Source organism: Uloborus diversus, chromosome 8 (assembly GCF_026930045.1).
Source record: "Uloborus diversus isolate 005 chromosome 8, Udiv.v.3.1, whole genome shotgun sequence".
NCBI lineage: Eukaryota > Metazoa > Arthropoda > Arachnida > Araneae > Uloboridae > Uloborus > Uloborus diversus.
Window position 1 is genome coordinate 46,909,480 of NC_072738.1, and position 12,672 is coordinate 46,922,151.

General features: G+C 34.4%; 1 protein-coding gene across 1 annotated transcript in view; it reads left to right on the plus strand.

Annotated features, from left to right (window-relative positions):
* Positions 1-2,808: 2,808 nt before the first annotated feature.
* The window catches only part of LOC129227580 (heterogeneous nuclear ribonucleoprotein L-like), a 40,541-nt gene continuing 30,677 nt past the window's right edge, over positions 2,809-12,672 (plus strand). Inside the window, 5 exon segments of the mRNA XM_054862164.1 lie at positions 2,809-2,987; positions 4,266-4,330; positions 4,411-4,477; positions 4,566-4,651; positions 8,819-8,915. Coding sequence (XP_054718139.1) covers positions 2,934-2,987; positions 4,266-4,330; positions 4,411-4,477; positions 4,566-4,651; positions 8,819-8,915 — 369 coding nt within the window. The 5' untranslated portion in view covers positions 2,809-2,933.

The window sequence follows — 12,672 nt, forward strand, 5'->3', positions numbered from 1 at the left end:
GTGGCAGGAAAACCGAGAGGCGTCTCGATCAGCTATCTCCGGCAAGGAAAAAGGGGCAGGTTGGACTTGCTTCTCGGGGGCATCTCAGTAGGTCATCCCAAATTTTGTCAATCTTGTTCGATCCTTCTTTAATTTTTCGAAGAGTACGTCATATTCTGCCTTCTGGCGATTCTGCAGCTTTAGCTTCAGGAGGCTTTAGATATTTCATCTAGGTGACAATTTCTTTTGAAGAATTCAGCATCTCCTTTTCCTCCTCTTCCAGGCGTGGTGTCCGAGCTTTTCTCTCACGAACAACATCTTTCAATCGGCAAAATGGCAGAATGAATTATGCCGCTGTTCGTTCTCTCAGCGAGCGACCGGTTTCTTGGTGTGCTGTTATTTGGTGCTGCCACCTAGGTTGTGCGCGAGCCACTAAATTGGTTCTTTGCCATTGCATTTCTTTTCATCGCTCAATTGTGACAAGCCCTGCTTTCACATTTATCCCCCCCTTAAAAGCAAAAAATATAGGCGTGGTGTCCGAGCTTTTCTCTCACGATCAACATCTTTCAATCGGCAAAATGGCAGAATGAATTATGGCGCTGCTCAGGGGCGTAGCTAAGGGGGGGGGGTTTTGGGGACAACCCCCCCCCCCCGAAAAGTTAGTCTCAAAAAAAAAGAGAAAAAAGAAGAGAGAAGTGAAAGAAAAAAAAAAGCAGAAAAGGAAAAAATTCCAAGCGATTATATATATATTATATATATATATATATATATATATATATATATATATATATATATATATATATATATATATAAAAGAAGTAACCCCCCCCCCCCCCCCGAAAGTCGGGTCTAGCTACGCCACTGGCGCTGCTCGTTCTCTCAGCGAGCGACCTGTTTCTCGGTGTGCTGTTATTTGGTGCTGCCACCTAGGTTGTGCGCGAAACACTAAATTGATTCTTTGCCGTTGCATTTCTTTTCATTGCTCAATTGTGACAAGCCTTGCTGTCACATGAAGTATTTTCAGTAGCCGTTTAGGTCCTCATTTGTACTTCTTTCCTTATAAAAGAAAAGTTGCAGCATCAAGATGGCATCTCTATTTACCCAGTTTTTGTACCGAGCATAATGCAAAACTTGCATTTGTAAATCAAATTTGAAGATAGTTATGGATTTGTTTGTTGATTGAGCTGTTTAAAATTCGCGCATAAATAAGAGTGTTTGCAAGTTCTCCCCCGAAAATTTTTCTTAGAAATGCATTTTTAGACTCTTTTGTGGTTTTAAGAGGAAAGGAAGGCTCTTCGGCAAATTTTTGAAATTTAAGGTATAATTTCGAAAACAATTGTTTGCTATCTTTGGTGACTTGCATGGAGAGGATGAGATTTAGGAATTCTCCCCAGCCGTTTTTTGATATAGCTTCAAGAACGCAAATCGAAATTGCAATCCTGAAAACCCAATTTTAGGCCACCTTTGATGACGTAGCAGAAGACAGGGTTCAGAAATTTTCCCCCAGAAATGTTTTTGATGAAGTTCCAAAAACGCAGTTTTAGATGATCTTTGAATGATGTTAAAAGATGAGGAAAGAAGGGACATGGGATGAAATTTTTCGAAATTGAAGTCCTGAAAACGCAATTTTAAGCCATCTTTTAAGATGTAAGGGGAGGAACAGAGATCAGTACTTTTTATATCGGAAATTGTTCGAAATTGGAGACTTGAAATGCGATGGTTGGCCTTCTTTGGTAGAATTTAGGGAAGGGATGGGTCCAAGAGCTATTTCTCATCTTTTCGATATTGAAGCTTCAAAAGCGCATTACAGTAAAACCTGTAAAGTTGATCACCTGTCTATCTTGACCATCAATTTGCACCAAATTTGGCTGAGAATCTTGTAGCAAACCCTTTGTAAGTTGACCACCTGTCTAAATTGACCATTAAAGTACTGCACTGGAAGTGGTCAACTTACACAGGTTTCACTACATTAGTGGATCGTCGTTGATGTTAGAGAAAGGGCTAGGGATCAAGGGCTCTCCCACGGATTTTGTTCGGAATTGAAGAACTGAAAACGATATTGAAGGTTCTCTTTAATGCCATTTTCGATAAAAAATGTTGATTCCGGCGATTTTTTCGAAAATGAAGCTCCGAAAATTCAAAAACTTTCACGATCTCCGATCACTGAGAAGAGATAAAATGGAGGGAGTGAAGGCTTTCATTCATGAAACCCAGACCCCCAAGTCACGTGATGTATTTAAAGCAAATCATTGGAAGAAATCAGGTTTCATTCACTTGTTTCACGCAAAACGTGCCAACCATTCGTCGTTGATGAGTCACGTGACTTGGGGTCCTTGGATCAACTTTTGCTAAGCCAGTGATTGAACTTGCTACCTCCATTTATATTCCTGCTCTAAGTCTTCGATGATAGGAGTTCAGGGATTCTATTTCGATTCCGAGTCAAACTGACTACAACTGTATTTATGTCGAGGACTGCATACTAAGTGTCTTGCCTCCATTATTTTTTTTTTATACCGATAGATAGCAGCACCATCACCGGATCAAACAGTTAGTGAGAATTTAGAACTAGACCAGGAGCTAATAGCTATTCAGGGATTCTCTCGTGGAAATTTTTTGGATTTAAAGTCTTAAAAATACAGTAGTAGGCGATTTTTTGTGATGAATTAGGCCGCCACTGGGTTTCGGAAACAACCAGTTAACCGTAGAGTCCCTACATGACAGCAACCTAGCTCCGTTACTAATCACCGTTAAACCGGTAGCGGTATGCGAACGCAACCAAGGACTTAATCGTAGCTGTGTGCTTATCTACTTCTACTTCGGCATCGGCTTTCTTTCGGTCGGTCGTCGCCAGTCGCCGTCGTTTGAGAACGCATATTGCTTTGCTTCGTGTCGTAATTCGCTGTTGTATTGAAGTGGAATACTGTTTTTATTGTGGAAATTTGCTAGTTTGAATAATGGCTCAATTTGATGGTCATGCGGCCAAGCGACAGAGAACAGACAATGAAGGGGTACGTGTATGTCTTTCATATCCCTATTTACTTAAGCCCGGCGCGCCATTTTTTATTTCTATCATATATATGCTGTGTATTACCTGTTCGAATATCTGTCAACTGTTTGAATTAGGTAATATCTCCATCCGAAGTTTGTTTTCACGTCTGTATAATGACTATTTCTATCGTTCTAAGTCATTTAATCCTGATTTTGAGCTGGAGCCACTATATTCAAGTATTTTCATCTGTCACCAATGTTGAAATGTTACTGTTGATTTTTTTTGTTTCTCCATAAGTGTAAGCTACCTCCCGTTTCGGGGATATTTCAATAATTGGGAATCGGGTGCGGTCGTCTCATTTTTGACGTAAATTTAATTTTAGTATCCCTACTGATTTTTTGTAACCTTATGTGAAAAGATGTTTCCGGTCTCTTTACTTAGATTTGCAAAGAAAAATACCTCTCGCGCAGGCGCTGGAGCCAAAAATTGAAGCCAAGGAAGAAAGATTGCCAGGTTCCCACTTACCGAAATCTTTTCCAGAATTTGAGCAGTTTTGTTTCCTCCAGTTGTGCCCCACCACCTTTCATAAAACATTTGGTGTGCTCTGCCCTCTTTTTTTTTTATAATTTAGATTAGTTATTTTAAATAAATTATCAACATATGTGCTTAAATTAAATTATAACACATTTTTGATAGAAGGAGATAATGGTGTGCATGGAAAAGATTTACTGATGCCCATTTTCTAACGTTGGCAAGTATGAGGAAAGAGGACAGGTGCCAACAATTCCAAAACTATTTTTTGCTGCGGATTAGCTCGAGTTTTTGTAATATTGACAGTCTGATCAAAAACCTAATTTTGTCATTAGTAAAATAGTCTAACCAGTATCATTGATGGGAAAACAGGATCAAATATCAATAACTTTTCTTGAAGTTACTTTGACGCAAGCACAGTAAGGTAAAAATCAGAAGTATTGGCGTATGAGCCCTTTACGTATGCCTTTTACTTTTAAAACTGTACTATTAATAGCAATATTTGCAATTTTCATTGAAACTAAGTAAAAAAGTGCATTAGTAAAATAAATTTTAGCAGCTTGACTAAGGAATGTTTCTGTCCTTATATATTTTAATCACTGCTTGCCTAGATAGTCTGAAATGTCATGATTATCATCAATTTTCTATTGGTTTTAATTCATATTAGTGTCTTTCCTTATCATTAAAGTTTTTCATTTCATGTTATAATTATCAGTTAACTTTTCAGTTACATTAACAAATCAAATCTGAAACTTTTCTCTTATAGGATCCGGCTTTTGGTGGAAATTATTACAATAACAATTTCAATCGTGGAGGAGGTGGACGTCAAAAGTAAATATCTTTAAAAATATTTCTTTTGTATTAGATTTAAAAAATTTTATTTTGAAAATCATAATGTTTCTTTCTCCTAGTTTTGAAGAAAAACCTAATCATATATTGTTGATTACTGTAATGAATCCAGCTTATCCTATCACTACCGTAAGAAAACATCTATGAATATCAATTTTAAACATCGAAACTTTTAAAATGAATAAAATGTGCTAATTATTACTTTTTATTTTTTTAGGATGTTATTCACACTATTTGCAGCCCCAGTGGTAAAGTTCTTCGAATTGTCATTTTTAAGAAAAATGGTGTTCAGGCTATGGTGGAATATCCTTTTTAGTGTAATGTTAGAAATTTGGTGCACTTGAAAAGTTTTTGATTTCTATCAGTAGTACGTTAATTTTGAAATTAGTCGAATCACAACTTACGCGAGGGATGCGTTCCAAGTCCTTCATGTAATTCGAAATTTCGCGTAGTGGAAAAGGGTATGTGGGCAGTTCACAAAAGGTGGGAACAAACACAGACCTCAACTTTGAAGCTTCAACACTAAATAACTTTCATTTTAATTAACTCAAATTTTTGAGTTAAACTATAATACTGTATAAAGACAAGAATTGACATAAATTATGGAAAAAATGCTCTTCAAATGCCCTTAAAAAATATTCTTTGCTAAAAGGCACAATTTTGGACATACCAAAACGTTAACTGAGCAAATGTACCATTAAAAAATTTTTTTTTAAATTATTTCCATACGTTTCAAAAAAAAAAAAAAAAAAAATTAAAGGTATGAATCTTACACTGAATAACTTTTTGTTAATATTTTACACAAATAACAAAAGTAAAGGTAGATTATTTTCTTTGTAAACGATTTAAAAAAAACGCAAGTTTGAAATTTGATGTATGTCCAAAAGTTACGATCTTCACAATGCTGTTATTTCAGAACTAAGTATATTTATTTTAAAGATATTTATCGATCCTCAGAATCAATTTTTAATTGTTTTAAAGTGTTTTCATAAGCTTTTATGCAGTATCTTAGAAGAAAAATGATTTTTCTTAAACATACATGTGAGATGTCCAAATGGTGTTACGATCTTGACGCCGATAATTCTGTCCGTTTATTCATAATTTTTGATGATCCACTGTCTTCTAACCTCAATAAAAAAGGTTATTGTAATGTTATCTTCTTTGATCCATTGGTATTTTGCATAATTAATACGATACACATTGAACAATACATAAATTACAGTAGAAACATGGCTGGTTATGTTCGTAACGAAAGCCATTTTGCGCTAAAATTGCCAAGCAAACCTCCGTTGGCGACAACACTGTATAAGATAAGCTAAAGGTTACCAGAGGAGAATTCCAGTTTGACAAATGTAGTTTATCGTCAGCTGCACCACTTTTGGCGACTTTATCGCCTGCGCTAGCAATTTTTTTATTTTTAATTTTTTAGAGTTAAAAAAAATCGTCTGCAGTTGATTTGTAAACAAATATCAGTTGGTAATTTTCATTCTATCTTGAGATTTGAGAGATAGTAAGCCCTTTGAATTAATAACATGTTTTGAAAAAGTGCTTTAAACAATTTAATTAAGTTCTTTTATGGAATTTGTATTTATATGCTTTTTGAAGTCATTATTGATTTTTAATACCTATTTGCAAAAGGATTTATTGCAAAGTTTAATGCTCACACGAGATTGTCTCCTAGAAGTAGAACAAAAAGTGAGGTTCTTTTAGAAGTACATTCTAAGTTTGGAAAATATCTGCAGAAATGAAAGTTAATAATCCAGAGAATTACAAATGTTATTTGATAAAAGAAGCTACGAGTTTGTATAGTTATTTCCATGAAGCTTTTTTTTTACCTTTCATCAACTTCTTCAAAATCATTCCAAAACTTTATTACATGTAAAGAGCAGTATGTATAGCCATTCAAGTACTTCATTAATATCCTCTTTATTATTAAATTTGAAAATTCAAGAAGTAGTAAATAAAATTTTCATTGGAAAAGTTAAAAATCAGATTAACAATTGTCAAAAATGGTGAAACTTACATTATGATGATGTCCAAAATCCGTTACCTACAGGACAACAATGTCCAAAATCTGTTACCTACAGGCAGCTGATTTAATTTGCTAATTAACAATTTCTACAAATACCTGCTGTCTTTTAAGGGGCATATATTGTGTTCTAGGTATGCATGCTGTACAATAAAAGCAAAATTGATGTCAAATTTGAAAATTTTTGAAATTGCTCAAAGTTAACTTTTTTGTTCCCACCTTTTGAGAACTGCCCATGTGTAAAAACTTTTATAAACATAACCAATCATTTTAGACACTTGTAAACACCACCTTAAACAGTTAAAAACCTTTTCTTAACTATACATTACTGTTTCTTACATAAAGAACTAAATTTTTATTTGTATTTAAAAAAAAAAAAATCCCTTTTATTCAATATAAAACAGGGTTGGCAAAAACCCGGGCCCAAAAAAGTTGATGAAAGGTCCCGGGCTTTTTTTTAAAAAAGCCCATGGACCCAGGGTTTTTGGTTTTTTTTTAAATAAAACCTAAAGAAATGTGGGTTTTTTGTCTTTTTTTAGGGAAAATGTAGGGTACTTGTAGCATATTGTAGCGTAAGTATATGGACAAAGCACAAGAATTGTCTTGGAGTAAAAAAAAGCTGGAAAACTAGTTAAAATTCAGCGTTTTCTGAAGAAAAGTGTGAAAGACGACGAAACCCAAGAATGGTGAAGTTTCAAGATTTTTTAGTTTCCATGATTACCAACAGTTAGGCAAAATTACTTCTTGAGTGATAAAATCTATTGTTCGTTTTTAATTACTACATTTTTTTTTTGCATTTTACTTTATTGTAATTCATTTTGTTATGCAAAACTACTGTAGAACCTCAAGTAGTTTAAATCCCTATTTACTGAATTCCAGCTTAATCGAGACATTTCTTTGAATTTTATGTTGCCTGTTTTTCTATTTCTGTGTACAGATTAAGAAATATTAAACTTTTTTGTAAGATAATGAAAATACTGTACATCCTATTCTGTTTTCTGTCCGACCATTTGTAAAACCTGTTAATTTCTAAAAAAAATATAACTTGTTAAATCGAAATTTCTGACGTGTCGGGTTGCAGAAAATAATTCACATGAGAGCCTTTTAGCTAGAGTAGTTTCCTCTGTACAATCTACAAATATTGAGAAAACCAGACGTGACAGGACTTAGTCAAGATAATTTGAGTTATTTATTGACCAGTTAAAGATAAAAGTTAAATATATATTTTTTAAATCTTTGAAGTATTTTTTAATCGTTAAGAGTTAAGAAATACTATTAAAGTTCAAAATTCATTTTTTATGTCCATTGTCTGTGGTGAAGAACAAATAAAATAGAAGTTTAAATTGTAAATGTATTTAAATTAATTAATTTTTTAAAAAACTTCTCAAAAATTTTAAAAACCCAAAAGTTTGCTAAATAATGGGTTTTTTCAAAAAACCCATTGGGCCCAATCCGGCCAACCCTGATATAAAATACTGCTATGATGCACGAAAACAATAATTAATGGGAAAGAAAGATATAAAATATACCAGTACCTTACGTACAGCATGTAGTAAGGAAAACAAAATGCCCTATAGTTGTACTTTACAGTTGATTCAGTAATGGTATTTGTTACTTAAAAAAATGAAAGTGATGATAATTTATGCTGCGTGATCAAACAGTAATTCTAACATATTTTAAAATACAGTTATTTCATTGTTTATTTTATAAAGTTTCCATCTATGGTATTATCCCTCTTCCTGGTTTCTTTAATTTACAATAAAGATCAGCTTCCATTTTCATAATTTTTGCATTTTGCGTGGATACTATTACTCGGTGAACTTTTATGGATTTCCTTTTCTTGACTTTTAATTGTACGTATGGAAGATTCACTCATACCATCATACCTAATTGTTGTGCTACCCTTCATTTTTTTGTTCAGCTTTTCGAGAAGCTTTACCTTTTCTTTAATTGTCAGAATTGTTTTCTTTTTTTTTTATTCTATCTTCACCAACTTAAGATGAAATAGCGTTCTTAGGTGTCGTTATATTTCATTAACTTTCGCATTTAGAATGAAAAAATTAATGGAAAATGAGATGTAGTTATTTGTATAAGCGATATGACTAGTATGGTGTGGGTACTTCTGCTCTCAGAGATGCTGAAGGGATGAAGGTCCATTCACGAAAAAAACTTACACACCGCAGTTCCTTTCCGAACATTTTCATGTTGCGGGCAAGGAATTCGCTCTAGCTCAAAAATTCTTTACTGTTGAAAAAATCACGTTATAGCCATTTCGTGTAAATTGTATCGCATTGTAGCGGGAGTCGACTGTAGTGCAAAAAATTTATTAGTAACTTGATTGAATATTTTTTTGCAAAGAAAAATGACATTTTGCTATCTTCCCAAATCTTACCTCGACCTAAAATTTGCACAGGATTCTATTTTTCTTAACTCCATAGTACATTTGATAGTTTAGAAGCAGCTGAAAGAGCGAAACAATCATTAAATGGATGTGATATCTATTCTGGATGTTGTACTTTGAAAATTGAATTTGCAAAGGTATAATATTTTAAACATTTAATTTTTTGCTAATTACCTAGTCATTTTCATTTATTAATAAGATGTAAATATTGTTTTGAATTTTAAATTTGTTGTACCACCAGCCTGTGACTAAACAACTCTTGTGTAATTGTATTGCAAATACGCTAACCTAACCTAACTACACTGCTTGACAATTGCTGAGGAACAATTACGTTTTTTGGAATAGTTAAGAATAGATAATGATTAAAGAAACAGAACAAAATATATAGTTAGTAGGACAGATGTGCCTTTATAATAAGTCCAAAATAATATAGATATTACTGCATCAATGAAGTAAAAACTTAAAAATAAAAAAATAATCCGACTTAAATGATTTTCATACAAACACAAAAAAATGATCTATGTCAGAATGATGGAGACATGAGTACCTTAATATGATGTATAATTACCAGGGACACTGATTCACAATTTACATCTGTTTTCCATACTCCCTATTAATTATTGAGGAGTGCTTGGGGGATGTTTTCCCATTCTTCTCTCAATGCGGATTTGATTTCTTGTACTGTTCTGGGAGGGACAGTTCTCAACAACACGTCTGCCAAGAGCCTCCTAGGCAAGTTCAATTGGATTTAAGTCGGGGAAAGTAAGCAGGCCACTGCATACGGAGAATGTTTTCACTTTGCAGTGTGTCTGACACTTCAATGCTCCAGTGTGGCCATGTATCGTTGTCCGTAAAGAGAAAGTCTGGACCTACAGCCCCCCTAAAAAGACTAGCATGGTCCAGCATAACATCTCTGCAATACATTTGCGACGTATCGCTTTCTTATTCAAAAATGTGAAGCGGTGTTCCGCCATTGTGCATGATGCCTGCCCACACCATGACGCCTGGGTCGTACCGATCACGTTCGCAAACAAATTTTTGTGCATAATGTGTTCCACGCTCTCTCCACAGTAGTTGGTGACCAGAATCACTTGTCACACGGAAACGAGATTCGTCAGAGAACATCACTCTAGACCAATTTTGATGATCCCACCAACATGCTCCTTACACCAGCGTAATATCTCTCGTTGATGGCGTGGTTGAACTTGGATGCAACGTACGGGCTTCTGTGCATACAAAACCGACATTATTTACTCATCATGAGATGGTTCTGCAGAAACATGCTTACCAGTAGCGGTTGTTAGACTTGCAGCTATCTGTCCGAGAGTGAAATTTCTGTTCCTTTTTGCCACGAGGGCTACTTAGCGATCCTCTGAAGGTGTGGTGCTCCTACCATGACCCCCGGCATGCTTTTGCAAAACATTTCCACCTTCAGCGGCCGTCTTTAATCTGGAGATGGCACTTTTAGATACACCCATTGCAGCAGCCACAGTGGCGACACTTTGACCTGCTTCCAGTCGTCCAATCGTTCGTCCACGATTGTAGATACTCAAATGATGTTTTGCTGACATTTTACTCTTAAGTATTTCAAGAACCAAACAGAATTTCAGAGAAAAACCTTTTTTAACATCCAGCACTATTTTTGTTAAAAACAAAGCAGCGTAAATTTTCGTACGAATCTTGAGCGTGTATGCACTGTATTTTATACATATAACGAGTCTTGGTTTACCACGCCATCTGAACTTGAATTTATTTCCATAGGCCAGGTGGTTGAGGTACAAATTTGCATAAATCACTTGTTCCTTAGCAATTGTCAAGCAGTGTAGCATATGACTAAACTGAATTCTTGTGTAATTGTATTGCAATTATGCTATGTTTTTGTTAAAGAATTGAATCGCTTTCTTATTTGCTTAGTTTTTGTTATTACAGAATGCAAACTTAAAATTGATTATTCCTATAGCCTATACTTGGCTACTTCTCAGGCATGCCTTTCATGCTTTAAATAGAGCTATTTAGGAGTTGCATGTTAATTTAGTTTTTGTTTATACTATATTGAATTATGAAAGTATGCTACGTTAATACACACTGGTGTAAGAAATTAAGAGAATTTTCCGATTTGGTGGATTATTTTCAGAACTACTAGACCGATTTTAATGAAATTTGGTATGTACATACAAAAATAACTATCTAAAATTTAGAATACACATGCATGATCATAAATAACACTTGTTCAAGTCGTATGATAACATGAAAGAGCAATTGGAAATTTTAACATAAAAGGAATTATCCGGGGTTATGATCCCCTTTAACAGAAATATAAGCCTCACAATGTGACTCAATACTTAACCCTTTCAGGGGCGCATCATTATTTTCTGAGAAACATGAAGAAAAAACACCACAAGTAGGTTTATTTGATCATCTAGACATAGATTTTTCAGTTAAAATTTTTTTGGCAACTTTTTTCGCTGAGGATGGTGTTCTCATTTGTTCACACCCCCCACCTGGGGAAAGACAAAAACATGTTTACACATGTAAAAATGAATTTGAATCATTTAGAACAATGATTGAGTACCTCAGGTAAAATAAAGAAAAATGATTCACTCTTTCAGCGCTAATTAAAAATTTTAAAATCTGAAACAAAATTCTAATTTTGGGGTAAATGAAAAATTAAAAATTTGATTTGGACAAAAAATTGAGCCTACGAAAAAAACGACCACCGCCCCTGGAGTGGTCAAAATGAAGAAATTTATGGAATCCTGGTGGTGGGGGGGGGGGGAATTGTTTCCACTCGTTCAACAACGCTGTACTCAGGCTATGGTGGGTCCTCGGATGGCTGTTCCGAGTGTCTATTGCCCTCCCGAGAGCGTACAGACATGCTCTATAGAATTGGAGTCTAGAATTCTGCTTGGCCAATCCATCCAGGAAATATCCTCTACTTCAAGAAATTCGTCGACCAGAAGAGCTGTATGTGGTAGATCTCTAGACTCCAATGTCTGGGACGCTCTCGGGAGAGCAATGGCAATTCACAACAATTGCTTAAGGATCCCATGAACTGCTTCATTTCAAGTATGGAGTCACACTGGAAGGCCTATACGTCTGTTAGAGAGGTCCATATGTCCTTCGTACCCATTTTTTTTGTTCAATTTTGTAACCACTGTTTCATACCATCTGACTCTAACAAGTGATTATGATCATGCATGGAAATTTTAATTTTTTTTTTTTTTGGGGGGGGGGGGGGTAATTGTTTTGTATTGTTTCATGTATGGCACATACCAAATTTCATTTAAATCGGTCCAGTAGTTCTGGAGATAATTGACCAAATCTAAAAATTCTCTAAATTTCTTACACCAGTGTATTTATCAAATGATTTATGTTATATTTATCAAAAACAGGTTAGACTTTATTATATTTATATTTTGTAGCTCTAAATCTCTGTTGAGGGAAAAACATAAATTTATTGTAAATAATGTGTGTAAATATAATGTAATTTGTTTATAATATCGTTTGTTTTGTATGTAATTTTACATATGGGTTTTCAGCAAGCTTTGAAATGCTCGAATATTTTTCACAGAAACATGTGCAATATCTTTTTCTATACTTTTGTGACAAAATGCCTGTTTAAAATTTTAAATGTTTTAAAATACTTGTATTTATTTATAATGTATTAAAATATTTGTATTGGTGTTTATTTTAAATAGTTCCCAAAATATGTTTTCAATTATTATGAATTTGAAAAACAAATATTTGACTTAGGCGTAATTAAATGTTGAATATACAACCATTTACTAAATCACACTTTGTTACATTCTACTTAGAACAGGCATGAGATTCTTCTTCTGATACTCAGGGGCACCCTGATACAGGGCCAGACTGGATCTTAAAAACGACCCAGAC